The sequence below is a fragment of the Pyricularia oryzae genome, chromosome 1, assembly GCF_000002495.2.
Source record: "Pyricularia oryzae 70-15 chromosome 1, whole genome shotgun sequence".
Classification (NCBI taxonomy): Eukaryota; Fungi; Ascomycota; class Sordariomycetes; order Magnaporthales; family Pyriculariaceae; genus Pyricularia; species Pyricularia oryzae.
This window is the reverse complement of record NC_017844.1, coordinates 2,214,987-2,231,791: the sequence shown is the minus strand read 5'-3', so window position 1 is coordinate 2,231,791 and position 16,805 is coordinate 2,214,987. Positions and strand designations below refer to the sequence as shown.

Below are 16,805 nucleotides of genomic sequence, written 5' to 3'. Positions count from 1 at the left end.
CGCCGTACCGATTACTTTTCCGGAATCGTAATGCCGTCTATTATAATCTTTCCATGAAAACAAAGATACAAATATACATTCTAAGCAACTTTTCGGCGCTTAAGGTGATGAGTTGCTTTATAAGGTTGCGAAGAAGCAGCGATGGCTCCATGGGCGAGAAGAATGTTAGCGACGGACGAAAAACGCATTTCTTCGGTATCGGAGAAAGGGATATATGCCTTTGAAAGTGAGTATGAGAATATTTATACAGGTAAAAGCAGTGAGCAGAAACAAGTATCAGGGCAATAGAACGGATAATAAAAAGTGAATGATATAATCAACTCAACAATGGCAAATATGGATATCAATAAAACAAATCTAATTGTGGTAGGTAGGTATATAAGGTACCCAAAGTACTTATAGTGTAGTAACCAGTCTCATCAACTTGCTGTAGTTTTTTTTTTTTTTTTTTTTTTCATTTCAATCATACAAGAGTGACTGTGTTACCGCCCAAGTACTTGCCCATATATTATACGCATAAGCTTGTAGTTTGATGCATTTGTCTCAAGTAGGCATGGCATTGGAAACAACAGGCTAGTTTTATCTTCTTTATATTAACTTTGTATTAATTCAATGATAAGAACTAGGCACACCATATCTCTCTTCTATCCAAGTTAAGGATGTTCGCCCGCAGATCGCCAAAATGGCCCTGCTGCGATACTGAGCCTAGTACTACGGTACTATATATGTACCTAAGGTACGCCAAGTAGTACAGTGCCGCGGGCTGAGCCTTGAACTGCTTTAAATCATCATCAATAACTGTGAAAATCCATTCCATCTCTGGACAGCCGTTGTAACCTAACTCAAGCTTGCAAGCAATGGGACAAACAGCTTTTCATGGGGTAAATTTATCTCTCCACTAGGTATACAACATGAGACCAGGGAGGGGGTGGCTTTTTTTTTTTTTTTTTTTTTTTTCCTCATCGTCTCTTTAATTCTGGTCAATGGAAGAAGATAAGCTGGCTCGGCGGGGCAGAACTTGCAGTGTCAAGTTAAACCCAGTCATCCCCTGACTGCCGCGCACGCAATATCGCTTCATGCTCGGCCTCGGGGTTTCGAACCAATAACGCAGAGGGTCGGCTTTAACAAAAAATCTTCATCTGCTATTTTTGAATCCCCCTTTGCGACAGTAGCATTTATGGTTTTGCCATGTCACTACAGTAAGAGGAAGGGCCCCTTACAGCTCTATTGCAAAAAAAAAAAAAAAAAAAAAAAAAAGCTTTTCAACGTAAACAAACATATTCTTTTCAGGTAAATTGTATTTGTATGCTTGCATTGTTGATTCGGTTGCGCCGGTGAAAAGCGTTGCAGTTCAATTGGCTGTTGGCTGGCCCCTGTGGTTTCCTGCTTCCCGCTAGAGAAATCCGGAGCTGAAGATCTTTCGTTTGATGGCCTTACATACGAGCCAGAGGAGGGATGGATAGGCTCGGGCGGTTCAAGACCTATAAACTTGGAAACAATCAAGGGGAAATATTTGATATAATTATGCGGAATGTCGGACTGAGTGTGTTCCATGTCTAGTGGTCATTTCCATCAATATTCCTGATAAGAGAGGGATAGATAGATTCGCCCACTCATACCAGGGTGGATACTGATAGTACATACGTCCTCTTGTCTGATCAGCCGCCCGGCCTTGGCAGAAAGGCTATCTGGGCATGATGGTCGTGATTGATGGCTACTGGAGTTGTTTACTTCCGATTTGAATAGTAACCCCTGCAGGCAGTCTGTTAAGCTGCTCTGCTATAGTACCTTTTTCTAGGATTTTTCCCGAGCTATTGAAGCCCTCCCAGTGATACTGACTTGGCTCTACCTATGTGCACCTGCTTTGTTCAGACCCATTTGATTGTCTGCTGACTTTCTAGGCGTGTGATGAAGATCAAGTAGCGTGCATCTCATCACCTCTACGCCGAGTTGGCTCAGTTGTTATTCATGTGTGGAGACGAGAGCAAGTACCGATGCTTGCTAGGTAGGTACTGTACGCTCGGTGTGACCGTGAAAGGTAAAGCAAGCCACCCTGAAAAAAAAAAGAAAAAAAAAAGCCATTTTGGAATAGTTGAAAGGCTCCCGCTTTGCACCGACCGATGCCATCTGACAAATCAAGCTAGGTTCGTCATCGCCACTAAAATGTTCACCGTTCAAAGGGCGACACTTTTTATCCTCACGCAAGGGGGAGGCGCGCTATGCGGACCAGCCCTACAACCGTCGAGTCCGGCCCAGAAATATTGGGACCGGTTGACGGATGTGCCTGGAAAATGGTCTGAGCGATAGGTACTAAGACATTATCGATCAACTTTTGCATTTTTTTTTTTTTTTTTTTTTTGCAATGCAATGCAATGCAATGCAAGCAAACAAGAACAAAACCCAGCCCTGGACGCAGACGGGTCATTGGTGGGTGGGTGATTACAATATCACAGCCTCTTAAACATACGAGCAAACGATTATTACCCTCCCTTGCAGCTATCTCCATTGTGCCGTTAGCCTACCGGGGGGTGGGTTACATCTTAAGTCCTTCAATACTACTTCGTACTGTAAGCAACAAATGGCAATCAATGTCTTCCCGAGACCTTTGCCCCGGGGTGGCTTTGGTTAGATTTGCTCCCCCCTCGATGGTATCGCCGCCGGCAGGCAATTAGGCTGCCCAAAGGAGTTTGGTATCCGACGGCGTTTAGACCAGGGCGGGCGCCTCGCCAATCATCAATCAAGCCGCGCCGCGGCACACACTACGAAAGAGTTGCCAAATTCAGCAGGCATGACGAATGTCGGTTAGCAGGACGGATCAAACCTGGGACGCATTTGTTATAAGACGGTGTTTAAGAGAGAGAAAGTTATATATGTCAAAAGAAGATAGATAGGAGTATTTGACGTAGGATATTCATGTGTTTTTGTAAAGGCAGACAAAGCACTGGGGCAGCTGAGGGGTTTTGCAATATCGAGTCCGACATGGGCTTAGCGCTCAGCATTTGGAGAAAAAAAAACGCCATCGTCATGATTAATTCCATACACACCAGCTCAGCTGACAGGCGTCAACTGCAGGACCCATCGTCGCAGGTAAGAAGAAACAGCTCCTCGCTTCAGCCACCTGAAGCTAGCGCAGGATGGGGTGAAAGACCAGGGTCCATTCTAGCCCTAGACGTCGGGAATTCGGATGTGATGATGGGGAGCTTACTACTATCTAGGTACTGTAGTAGCTGGCAGGCGCTTAGTCTTGATTCCTTTCTTTTTCCTTTTTCTTTTTGTCCTGTTTCCTCTTCCCTTTCAACCTCGTCGAGTTGGTCTTTTTTCATGTCGCTACAAGATGAGACGATATTACCTACCTAGACTTACAATGTCCTAAGTACTCAACTTGGTTGATTACCATCGGGTAATGCACACCAATAGAGAAAGAGAAGAAATTGAAAGAGAGAGAAGGAAAAAAAAAAAAAAAAAAAAGCCAAGCATTAACTGCCCACTTTCTGCGGACAATCCCGCTCCAAATTTGCTGTTGGTATGGGGGCTGGGTGGAGTGCACGTTCCCTTCTCTCCTCCCCCGCACAAACTACCACGTACAGCCCGATCCCAGTCGCAAATTGCCAGGATGGCCATCACAAAAAGAAAAGAGGTAGGTCAAGTGTAAGTAGGGCATTTGCTTCGTATTGGGTACGATGAAAAAAAAGCTAGTCTGCATAGATCAACCTAGTGGATCACGATTTCGATGATACGATGGGTTACTGATCGTTCGACTCACCTGCGGCTACCCGGACGTTACGATGGGAAGCATGAACAATCAAGATCAAAGCCGCACAGCAGGAGGAGCGGGAATCGTGCTTCAATAGCAAAGCCACTTATTAGTTTTGCTTTTTCCCCAACCTCGCTTATCAAGTAGCGGCTCAGAAGCCTCCTATGACATCTTGGAACGGTTCCTGTCCGTGTGCGAAAAGAAAATATGGACAGGAAGAAGAAGAAAGAAGAGCTATAAAAAAGAAAATAGCTCAAGTCAACGAGAGTTATACTCCGCAAGTTATTATAAACGTTGTATTTATGTCTCAAACGGAGCAGGTTCTTGCAGTCTTGGCCAGGGCTAAGACGAAGCCACCCCTTGTACATAGCACTCCCAGGTTGTTATCACATTTCCAAATCACGCGTCTTGTCGCCGTGGCAGAAACACACATTACTAATAGATGTCGCAAGTCTGCGTAGTCTGCAAAGCCACCCGTATGCAATATGCCCAGCCTAATAAAAGAGAATCTCCAGCCAAGCTACGCCATATTGTCTCTGATATATCTTGCTTGAACAGAGCTATGCTTGTTTCATGAGCCAGCACTTTACTGTACAAATAATGTAAACAAGCTGCAAGGCAGGCTGAGACAGGTAACTGCACATCCTCTCCTGTACCACCCAAGATGCCTTTTGCCACGGATATCACGTCTTGCTGATGCTGCCATCGAGTGTATGTATACAATACGTGTAGCGTTGTGACCAGGATTCCCCATCCACGACACACTTCGTGATAAATTCAAGTGGTGATTGGTGGTCATAGGAACAACAATGACGAGTGACTTGTCGACAGACGGAAATAGTGGGGGGCTTTTTTTCTCCATTCAGGAGAACAACAAAGAGGGGGAGGGAGAAAAAAAAAGATTGAAAGATAAGACCGGACGGCGACAAGGGTTGTCAGCCAGGGGCAAAATGAGAAATGCCCGTAGGTGGAGTTCGTGTGGTCGGCTCCCCCTCAAACCCGCATGCAAGCTGTATGTAGATAGGGTCTGGTATGGGTTGGGGGTTATCCAAAATTTCCTGGCTGAAGATACCTGATTCTTGGCAAAGTTCAGAAAGGAATTAAAAAAAGAAGCATCAAGATGAGTAGATTAAACGAAAAAAAGTTCTTCGCGAGTGGCAAATGAACCAACTTAGCAGTAGGGCGGGGGGCGAATAGCTTGTCTTGTCTGTCTCTTCCTGACTGCATACTCTCTGCTGTTTGAGGGCCACCCTCCATCACGACGAGCCAAAAAAAAAAAAAAAAAAAAAAAAAAAAAAAACAGACAAAAAGATTGAAGAGAGGTAGGGGAAAGCGACACGCGGCTTCTCCTCTTTTTCTTTTTCTTCTACCACCCTCCCTCTCCAGACTGCACAAGAGATCGATCAAACTCGACGACGCTACTGCGTGAGGCCCGGCGACGGGGGCCATAGGATTTCTGCAGGGTGGTGTGGGGTGCTGCTGCCTCTGCTGCCTTTCTGCAACTCTGGCTATGTAAACCAAATATCTTTCTGCAATCAGCTTTCGGGAGAAACAGGATGAATGTTTGTGTGGCCCCTCACTACTCTCCTGTTAAATGATCGTCGGGTTATACGCCTCAGGTGGGCAAGCTTAACAAAGATGGGGGTCGTCTTTCTCTCTTGGAGAGAGAGACAGAGAGAAAAAATCTCACGAATCTAGTTGGTCGACGGGAAGCGGAGAACCAGTCAAAGGGACAGATAAAAGAGATGGATGCATGAAGCACCCCAAGCTAAACCGTTTTGACCACGACCTGCATCATGCTGTGCGAGCCAACTGCAGGTGTCGTTTCTGCCAAAGGTGCTGATATCTAGAGGGGGAAGGTCCAAAATAACTCAGGTCAAGTAAGGTACGTTGAGTAAAGTAGGTAAGCTTGGTTGGGGCGTGCCTACTTTTGACCAGCAGTGTGAGGTGAGTAGGGGAGGGTATATAATTATAGTAAGGAGTAGAAACGGGAAGCCATCCGCCAGTGGTTCGCCTTTCTCTGCGTGCGTGGATTTTAAAACAATTCCCTCGTTTGGCTTTTTTTTTTCTTTCTTTTTTTTCTCTCTCTTCTCTTCAACAGTTTGCTCCCTTGATACATCTGCTCTGTCATGTCGGCATGGTTAAATTCAGGCTACGGGACCGGACCCAGCAAAAAGTCAAGTGTGCATATTTGCTATACTGGAGACAGTCGTGGTCAAAAATTGCGTGCAAATGGCGTGCTCCGTGAAAGGGATCTTCGTTCTGACTCGCCATTGAGACATTATGCGACCAAATAGCAGAACGTGATCTCTTCTTTGCAGTCATAAATACTTGTAGGAATCAACAAGTCTGAGAATACTAGGTGCTTTGCAAGGATTTAGGTACTTTGGGTGACCCTGATTATTGACAAAAAATCCGGGGTGGTACGGAGCGAAGATGGGGAAGGTGGACCAACAGTACTGCACAATCCCTGACCAACTCTGTGGAAGCTTGTTAGAAACCGAGGAGGTACCTTGGTGAGGAGATGAATTGTAGATCTCGTAACAGTATTATTGTCCACCTGCTTCCCTCAATGGCCTCACCTGGAGGGGAAGAGATAGTGGTAAAGGCGTCAAGTAAGAAACAGGTAGTTTTATCTTGCTCTGTTTTGTCTTGGCGCCACACCCCTCAATCATGTCTTGAACTGATAAAAGACGGCGGCAAGCAGCCAATAAACGCCAGGCAGGCCGGGGGGAAACGGACCCATTTCATGCCAGTCGGGCGAAAAAGTGGGTGCAGGTCTGATTGGGCCCTATGCAATTCGGGACATGAAGGCGTCCGTACCGACAAATAGGGTGATTCTACTGTAGTTCTAGTACTGTACTGTACAGTAGTTTTGGTGAGATTGGTAGCAAGTAGGTAATTCATAATATGTAGGATTCATGACCACGCGCTAGCTAGTCTAGTTAGTCTGCCGACAGAGAGTGCTTTTGGAGCTCTTTTTTGTCTGGCTTTGCAATTGCCTACCTAGGTACAATACCATGTTGGTGCTGTAGATCTCAAGGGTCTGATAATTAGTGGGCTAGCACGACAATGAGGCAATACAATATAAACCCCCTCTTCTTGTGGTATGATTGCCAACATGATAGAAATGTGAGAGGTAACAGGTAGGGTTGCATCAAATCCTGTGAATGGCGCGTATGGTAACCTACCCGCTGCGACCCCAACTGTCTTGTCAATCTTTGATTTGCCTCTGGCGGGTATTCAAAGTAAAATGACCATGGTTCACTCTACGCAATGCAATATACATTAGGCCATGCAAAAGTGCGGGCGACCACTCCAATGGCCCTCCTGTCGCCACCAGCCTTTCAAAGGCTGACTGGCTGGCTCTCTTTATCTCTGGTTGTCCGTCCTGTCTTTCTCAGTCCTTTGTTTTTGTGGTGCAGCTGATGCAGCCTCCGTCACATTTCATTGAATTTATTAATTGGTTTTTTGAAGCAAGCCCCCACGCTTCATTTACCAATCAATCAGTTCAAACAAGTGACATGACCGTCGAATAATGGATGTCAGTTCCCAGATACAGTAGGTAGAGAAAGAGGGGAGAAAACAAAACTTGACCAAACTTGACTAAACTTGACAACCCTTTCTGCGCCTTCGCTTTCCCGTGCCTGACTCTCCTATCCCATTGCGCGATTGATCGACATTCATTCCGTTGCTCTTGATCGAGGCGTTTGGGTTGACTTGTGTCTACTGCGGTACGGAGAAAATCGGGGACACCGCCCAGATCTGGATCCCATTCTACAGTACAGCCACTGACTGTTTTTGGTCGCACGCGCCCTAAATGGCGAGCAATAGTACGTTAATCGCCTGACGGGCTGCAGTAGTATGCTGTGCACGATTGTTCGTTCTCAGGCGATGGGTGAGACCACTAGTCGCCCGCGTGAACAGTGTAATTTTTTTTCTCCCTCGTTTCTCCGGCATTGTTGGTTAATACCATGATCAGTGGTAACTACGCAGTAGGCTGATGAACATAATCTCCATTTCATGCCTTGGACTGCTGCTACTTGGTTTTTTGGCGTTTTTGCGATGGGCCGAGACCCCAAGGAATACAGTACAGTATAATTGCGGATGACCAAAATTCCACCATCGTCCTCATCCTCATCTGCTATCACGAAGAATGATGATGCTTTGATATGGGTGGTGGGGGGTCACTGTGTGTACAATGGACAAAACATGCCTGCTATTGAAACCATGGCGCAGTCCAGTCCCATCACTCACACCACTGTGCAGCGCCATGGCGATTTGCCGAACGTCAGCCTACTCATGGGTTGATTTGTGTGCAGAAAAATTTCTCTCTTTTTTCTGCCTCCTTGCAAAGGCTGATGTCCTCACACCCCCCCTCTCATCCTCCACAGAGCAGAGTTACACACACACCACAGCACCTTGCTCCGCACTGGCCTTGTGGGATCCACCAAAAGGGCCAGTATTTGTACCCTATCCGGCTATTCTGGGAGGAAAAAGGAACCCTTTTCTCACCCCCCTTGTAGCTCTGTGCCGGGGTGGACGGCGCTAAGCCAGAATGGCACGACCAGGGGCCCTCTAGGTATTGCACCACTCAGGTTTTTTGAGAGTGGATCCTATCTCTGTGTGGTCATCAGGCCAGCCCACCCACACACAGCTTGCTGAGGATCCATCCAGTGCGGTCATGTACCCATCTCACCCCAAATTGGTGAACTCTTGCTCATCAGGTACAAGCTGATGCCTGCGCGCCCGACCAGGGTAGAGACGATAATTACAAAAGATCCAGCTCCTCCTCCTGCTCCTCTCTGACTGCTGTAGCTCCTACAGGATATCAACTTTTTTCTTTTATTTATTCTTCCAACAACTTCTAAAATTCTTCACAGACTCTGCCACCGGCTTGGCTCTCTCGCTCACACATCATACAATTGAAACTTTGCAACACACATTTATAATCAATCATCTTCGACACCGCTCAAGTCCGCTGCATCCATCCTGACCAGAACGTCGAGTCATCCAGCAAAAGATTGCTGCTAGAGGTCTACATACGATCCTACCCCTCGGCTTTCAACTCCCATCTCAACCTCACATATACGATTTACGATGGCTTTCGAAATCCAGTGGGATCACCAATTCTGTCTTGCCTGTGACAGGCAGACAGATGGTGCAACCTACTGTTCAGAATCTTGCCGCCTGGCCGACTACGAGAAGACGTCTCCCTCCTCGTCCACACCCAGCTCGGGTGCCAGCTCACCAGCCTTGGCTGGCCCGTCCTACGCCTGGGGCTTCTCGAACATGACTTCGAGCACCTCGTCGTTGTACCAGCCCCAAGGTTTCGACTTTTCTGCCTCACCGCTTTACCAGTCGTACCAACAACGCTCGTCAAACCCGGCGTCTGGCCAGAGCCTGTCGCCATCGAGCTCACACGCAAGCCTCTCGTCTATGGGCAGCAATGCGGCGAAGAACACCGAGGCCTATCAGCTCTCAGAGAAGGCCAGGAGGGAACTCCAAGCGTACGCCAGCTCCTTTGAGCAAGTGAGGCTTCAGCGAAGGAGGTCACAATAAGCGTCAAAACCGCCTTTATAAAAACAAATTACTTGAACCAGTCATCGAGGCTTCTCAGCCCAACATCATCAGCATTACGACATTTTAAACGATAAAAAAAACGAAACCCTCTTCTCAGTTCAACTGCTCGCATAGCCACCATACACACTTCTCTTACACTCCATTTTTCCTTTGTTGTACAAGAAAAAAAAAGGAGCATGCATTTCACCGGAGCACGGCATCATTCAAAACATTAAAAGTTACTTCACCCTTCTCAAACTTGAACCAAATCAATCACACATGATCTGGTTTCACAAGTTGACGAGCCTGGCTCGTTTTTCTCATATCTTTCTGTTATTTTTGTTAATCAATCTTCTGGAGGTCCTTTCAACAACAGTAACAGTGATGGGGTACGGATACGGACACGCCGGATGCGCTGCCATGCACACTCCTCCCCCACAGCACACGAACACGAACCCCCCTTCCTCACCCTTTGACCTTTAACATAACCGCTGGCATGGGCATCCGGGAGATTGATTTGTTTTTATACGGACGGATACAAGGCGTTGGATACTGGGAATCGCATGGCACAAACAGAATGTCACTGTTGCCGCGTTGGACTCTTGGAAAACTTTCTGACACGAGATATACCCTGGCTTTTTTGCTTTTTCTTTTTTTTTTTTTTTTTTTTTTTTTTCTCTCTCTCTTACTGGGCGGAATGATACACCTGATTTTTTGTGGGGAAATTTGAGAGGAGTTTTATAAAGCTACAAAAGGCATCATATTATTTCTGAGTGAGAGCGCCTTGGAGGAAATGGCGGTGGATAGATATCAGGCGAACAGAAGCATCTTGAACAGATGCTTAGGGGGGGGGGGAGTTGTTGGCGACCCATGTACGCATCAGCTGCAGCATATGAACTGCGCTGAATCCCATTGTTGGAGACTCGCTCAACAAGGAAAAATTTTTCCCTCCCGATTTGACAGTTCAAAGGTCTATTATTGTGATTGTAACATGACAATTCTCTCCTTGACCAAAACAGTGCACAGTGGCCGGCTAGGGGGTAACTTCCCCTCAACAAGCTCCATGTTCTTCATGCCCATGCCATTGGAGCCTTGTTAGTTTTGTCGCCCTTAATTCCAAACGATCAAACCTCGAATTCCAACCATTTCCGAACAATGAGTGTGGGACAGTTTTTGAGCCGAAGTGAACGGACGTCCAAAGAAAATATTTAGCTGCATCCTCTTGGATGCATTAGAGATGTGCGAGTTGTCATAACCCTTTTCCGCAACACCCAAATTAGTGTCTTTTTTTTTAATCTTCTCCTCCTCTCTCCTCTAGACTACCGGTGACAAGGGAAAAAAAGAAAAAAAGAAAAAAAAAACCCTGCGTCCTTGGTACTATAGCAACCTTGAGGGATCACCGCCGTACTTGGTCGTAGCACTAGCTGACGCAAGGCCAAGGTACTCAATGCACAACGCAACAAATTATTAGCGTCCTGGAGCCAACACGGTATTCAGGACCAGATGGGATTTCGTATGAAGGAGAAAAAAAAGGTCCTCTACATCAAACTGACTCTAAGTTATGCAGCTGACCGCACAATTTGGGCATGGCTTGCCACACCCCACAAGGGAGGGGAATTCTTGTCAGTGAATGCGCATAGTCGTATTTGTTTCCCTCCACAAACTTGTCCATGCTAATATCGAAATACAGTGCATTCCCGCAGGATCTCCTGATGGGCTGTTCTTGGGGAACCTTTCAAATGCGGGCAGCATACCCCAAAGTGCCTTACAGCTCCAGACTCCGGGAGCAACACCTTCTCCATATTTGCCCACTTTTGAGAAGGTCTGGAAGCACTTCTAGGTGTTTCGGCTTTGGATTTCCGGGAAGCTGGGTTCTTCATAGGCATGAGTGGCTTTTTTTTTCTGTGTTATGTCAGCTCGGCTGCTATTAGCACTAGGGACTTCGTACGAGACAATGACAAAAAAGTTTCGTCTTTACTTCCATGTTCCCGTCCGTTCACCCCTCGCCGCTCGTACTTTTTTTTACAGTACCTACAGTACACAACCGTGTCGCATTGCACCATCCTTATCCACTCTGCTCCCAAGTGACGACATTGAGCATAGCCGTGGCATCTCTCAGCTGTGACTGGCTGCAATTCAAAGTCCATCTGGTTCCTTTCTCTTCTGCATTCTTGCTTTTTCTAAACATGAGGCTTGTGCAGGATCCACCAAAGGTATCCGCTACAAAGTCTTTTTGTTCGTCAATTTTCATGTGACTCTTTATTATGTTGGAACAAAAGGACTTTTTTTTGTTTTCACTTGTAAGCTAGGCCCCAAAAGCTAACTTTGCGTGAACTTTTTCCTGACTTGTCCCAGGTAGGTACCTAGGTAGGCATGTATTAGTATTGATAAACGATGGGGGTTTACTCTTTGATCCCAAAACAAAACAAGTCCATATTTTCCCCCATACGCTGGTATTTGACTTTTGGCCCCTCTATTGTGTTCCTTTTTTTCCTTCTTTCCGACAAATATGGAAACAAAAATGACGTCGTGCCATTTTGGGCAACTTGTAGTATTTTCTTTCCATATTTCGTACAGCTTGTTTCAAACCAATTGTGGTGCAACCCCCAGTTCAAACAATGGGACGCCCTTTACTTTTGTCGCAAAGACCCCCCACGGCACAGTAGCAATCATTTTGGTGTAAAGGTTTCGCCCTGTTGGCGTTTTTTTTCATTGCTTTTCTTCTGTTATTTGGCTTGCCTTTTGCGATCCACATTTTATTATTTGGTGCCATATCAATTCTCGGTGAAACCCAAAACAAAAGAGGATATGCTCAGTCAAAAAGAGACAGTGCGTGGAAAGAGAGGATAAAACAAGACTTGTCACCCGAGGATGTTGAGGAGATGCAAGTTTTGTCCTACTTCTTCTATAGAAAAATGATAAAAAAAGTCATTCGATATGTACCACGTACTATGACGACGGCCCTGCGCCGGTCATTAACAGCTGATTCTACGACTGTACCTTCTGCCATTATACCTTGACCCGGTCATAGTGCGGAGGTTGTAATTACTGTACATAAGTCGCAATACTGTGCACTAGATTCCTCGGGAGATAGTCCAAGGTTTTTTTGTTGCCAAGCAAACCCAATATCAGGCCGCAATCCAAACAGGCTGATGTGAGCACTATAACCCAATGGCAGAGGTTTGTTCTTTCGTGTACTGCTTGGGGTACTTTGTCCAGGTTTCAGCGGCACTCCCCCGCCAGCCGTGCCTTACTGGGGCTCTGTTTTGGGGGCAAGCAAGCCAAAATGTTTGTGGCATTGGTACGGCTCGTAGCCGGGTGGGGATGTCTTTTTTTTATTCCCCCTTTCCTGCATCTTTTTTTTGTCTGTTGCTCTCTTTCGCCTCCAACAGGAACCCAAACGTCTTGGCTAGACAGATGAGCGGGCCTCATTTCAACACGTGTGCATACGATTACGGTCATGTCCGGAATGTTGCGTCGTGGGAATTTTTTTTTTTCCTCCTTGCGTCTCCACAAGTGACAACTCAGCAGTCAGAGAAAAGAGAAGCCAAAAGAAGCGGCCCCATCCCGGAAGCGGGTGGGCTTGGCCCCAGGCAAGGCACCAGTGCAACCAAGGCCCAGTCAAGCTGAGGGTGCCTGGCCCAAAGATGGGTGGGGGTGTTCAGGTCCCACCTAAGCTGACTGGTTGTTAGTCACACTCAAATCTGATCCGAGAGTTCTAGGGGAGTCCGAACATTTGACGACCACATTTGTTGCAGACTTCTTCTTTGTACTATGCCACAGATACGGTAAAGTACAGTACAGTAGACACGCAGCTTACCATAGGTGATATCCCATCATCAAGGTACACAAGACCAGTAGTTCGGAAATGGAGATTTTCCCAGAGGGCGTTGGAGACCCTGGTTTTGTTTGGGTTACCTCACACAAAAAAATAAGAATAAACTGCAAAACAGAGTCATATCATAACTTTTTTTTTGGCTTGAGAAATCACCACATACCGGCTTCTGAAGACGTGCTTGGTGGGAGAAAAACAGACAGCCTCGGAGCTTGATCGCAAAGCCAAAAGAAGAAGAATAAATCATGACCCTTGCAGGATCCCGACAAATCTGATCCCTGTATAGCGCCCTCCAATCTTCCCGCTGCCGCTGCCGGACTGATCGACGGCTGGGGGAGTGGAGTGACCGACCTTGACAAGGCAAGCAAGGGCAGAAAAAAAAGATAGACGGTAGCCCATCGTTCGGTGTGCGCTGCAGGCACCCGTCTTGCCGTGTAAATCATCACGCGATTTGACTCGATTCTAGGGTAGGGTAACATTTCCATATTTGCTTCTGTTGCTCATGGCTTTTGCACAGAATTAAACAGTGGATATGCAAAATTATGAACCAGTGTTGAAAAATTCGATTGACACCAAATACAATGCTAAACAAAAACAAAAGTTTATACGAGATAACAATACTGATGCCACATACATGTCATGCCTTTTTTTTTTTTTTTTTTTTTGGGGGGGGGGGGGGGGGGGGGCGTTTATCTGAATTTTCTTTGGTTCCTGTGTTTGAAAAAGGGCATTTGTTGAGGTGAAAACTGCACGGTATTAGCTTTAACCCTCCAGGTGTGTCCAACACTGGCTGGCATCCACTTTTGCGACTGAAATGCCGTGCATTTTCCCCCCTCAAACAGGTACCCCAGAAGCCTGGGTAGGTAAGGTATGTGGTTGGTCCTAAACATGGGATTACATAGTAAATGAAGAATGCCGTCTGTTGTAGAATTTGTGCAAATTAGAACTCATCACCTTGTACCTTTCGCCACGGTTTGCCAAACATGACCCAGCCAACCAAGCGTGGCCAACCAATTTAAACAACTTGTTTCAGCATCGAACCATGTCCATGGCAAAGCCGCTGTTTCTCTACCATCAAGGTTGGCTGACGTTGTCGAGCAGTGAACATGCCATGCCGTCCGAGGTCGGCAGTGCAAAAAGCCGCGATCGGGCTTGATGCCTGGCCTGGCCTGCCTTCATGCCTTCCTGCCTGGTGCATGCCTTAGGCACTAAAAAGTACCTGAGTCACAGGCTAGAAGGGAAAAGCAACGGAAGCTGGTAGGGTAGGTAAAATTCTAGGTTCCGCAAGTCGGGCTGCTAATGTTGTATGGTGGAGCATAGTCTCACGACGGTTCCACATCCCAAGAGCAAAGAAACGGGGTCATCTTTACGTACCTACTTCGGAACTCTCACAAAATACGTCCATCCACCTCTGCTGGCGCTGTATTTCGTATATCCCACGTTGCTCAGTACTAGCTCTAGTGCTCCGTATAATCGCTGTTGCCCCCACCTAGGCCTCTACCTAGTCCTTGCTTTTGATGATCCGAGAGCCCAGACCTTCATGGGCTTCGGGTATTGTGGTTTTTGTTCCCATGTCCGGATTTTGCAAAGGTAGCAGCAGTCAATTCGGTTGGGAGGTTTTGCAAACTAGCGCCACCGAAAGCCAAGAACAGAACCAAACAACATCGACCCTATTGCTGTGTGCAGTAGTGTGCAACACAAGCGGAAACCGGGCCTAACTGCGGTGCCACGCGATCTGCGACAAGAGAGACCGGTGAGAGCCTGGTTGGTGAGCCTCTTGTACTCTTGCAAGAAGCTCAGGCCCGGGACAAGAGAAAAGTGTGTCCACATGTCGGACCGGTGTCCTCTGGTTGGAGGCTTCGAATCTGGAGGGCACTGATAAAAAAAAATGGCGGGACCCCAGGCGTCATCATCATCGTCAGGGCGGCCCCTCCTCCGCCCAGCGGTTGCAGCGGACGTGGAACATATTAGGGTCCTCGTCGACGCGGCCTACTCGCACTATATCGCACGGCTCGGCAAGGAGCCCGGCCCGATGCTCGAGAACTACGGCGCGCTGGTGGCGCAGGGCAAAGTGACGGTCTGCACCACGGGGCAGCCGGTTGCGGCAGCAGCGGCGGTAGTGACCGGGCGTGGGGAGGAGGAGGAGCAGGATCACGATCGAGAGATCCTCGGCTTGCTCGTTCTCGTGCCGCAGACTGCGGAGGGAGCGATGCTGCTGGACAACGTAGCGGTCGCGCCGCGGGCGCAAGGCCAGGGTGTGGGTAAGCTGCTCATGTCTTTTGCCGAGCACCGCGCCCGCCAGGAGGGTCTCTCCACGGTCAAACTCTACACGCACGTTCTCATGACTGAGAACATTGGCCTGTACGGCCGCCTCGGGTACCGCGAGACAGGGCGGGTCTCGGAGAAGGGCTTTGATCGTGTGTACATGGAGAAGAGGTTGTGACGCAATTGCCCGCACGAGCCACTTTGATCTTGTCACAAAAAAAAAAAAAAAAAACTTCCAACAAGCAATACCCCTATCCCCTCAATCAATAGTGTGGTGGTTTTCCTTTCGACGACAAGCAAAAAGTAGAACCCGAGTGCAACATGATCTGGAACAGCTGTGGCTTGCGTGTGCCACCACTGGTTCTACTCGGTACTGGGTGGCACTGTTGTTTGATTTGTGGTGTCGCAAATTTAGTAGTGAGCTCATATTGACTCGACCAGTGTGGTCCAAAGAGTGTGAAATTAGCAGAATACTCCGTACAGTATCAAAAGTTGTAGTGTTTGGCAGGGTACCGAAGCTCGCCAAGGTACCTTACCTAGGCTTGCTAAAAGTTGCTCTAACAGTACCGTGTCCGTTACGGAGGCAAGGTGACAAGCAGTAGTGATATGAACTAGGTAGAGCTTTGAAGCTTGGAGCAAGCTCACACGAGCAAAGCAGAGAGCTTTGCTGTAGGTAGCTTTTCTGGGAGCTATGGGCGGAAACAGGAGGGGAAGCTCCTTTCACAGACAGACAGACAGACAGACAGGCAGGCAGACCAGGGTAAGAGACATAAGAAAGGTTTTTTTTTTTTTTCTCTCTAAACTGCTCGAACTCAGATCGGCAATTTTTTCTTTCCTTCCGGCCGTGGTTTCTTTTTCTGTACTTTTTAGCTTCTTCGAGTCACTTTGCGGTGTGGTCTTTTTGTGCTCTCTGTGTCTCTTCTCTTCTTCTCTTCTCGCCTAATAGCTAACAGGGAAGGACGTGTCACGGCATATATCCAGGGACCCTTACAAATGACGGTCTGGAATCTTTGCTCCAGCGGCGGTGAGCAGCAGGGGTTAATAGAAAGAATGAAGAAAGCAAAACGAAGAGTCACACTAAAGTAGTTTAAGCCTAGTGACTAAGCACGGATCAAAGAAAAGACAGTGACCTTTCTTTTTTCTTTTCTTCGCAAGGACGTGACTTGCACAAAATTGGCCTTGGCCGTCGATCAGAGGCTACGAGAGTTGGAGCTAATAAGCGAACGGGCAAACAGTTAGCAAAACCCGTGCGAGTGGTTTGCGAGCCGCATTCCGAGTCCGATCTTTTTTGGGTGGTGGCTTTTTATGTAAATCGGCACAGGTTTCGGCTTAGGGCAAACCGCACAAGGAAGGTACAAGCACGAGCACAAAAAAAAAAAAAAGATTATG

The 16,805-nt window shown here is 47.3% G+C and overlaps 2 protein-coding genes across 2 annotated transcripts; both read left to right on the top strand.

The window, feature by feature from the left end:
* The first annotated feature begins 8,446 nt into the window (after window positions 1–8,446).
* On the top strand, window positions 8,447–11,257 carry MGG_06638 (uncharacterized protein). The gene is made up of 2 exons (XM_003709291.1): window positions 8,447–10,938; window positions 11,007–11,257. Exon 1 carries the CDS (start codon window positions 8,855–8,857, stop codon window positions 9,314–9,316), a length of 462 nt encoding a protein of 153 aa, XP_003709339.1. The 5' UTR covers window positions 8,447–8,854; the 3' UTR covers window positions 9,317–10,938; window positions 11,007–11,257.
* A 3,189-nt stretch (window positions 11,258–14,446) lies between these two features.
* On the top strand, window positions 14,447–16,420 carry MGG_06637 (acetyltransferase). The gene has a single exon (XM_003709290.1). It carries the CDS (start codon window positions 15,040–15,042, stop codon window positions 15,592–15,594), a length of 555 nt encoding a protein of 184 aa, XP_003709338.1. The 5' UTR covers window positions 14,447–15,039; the 3' UTR covers window positions 15,595–16,420.
* Window positions 16,421–16,805: the final 385 nt, after the last annotated feature.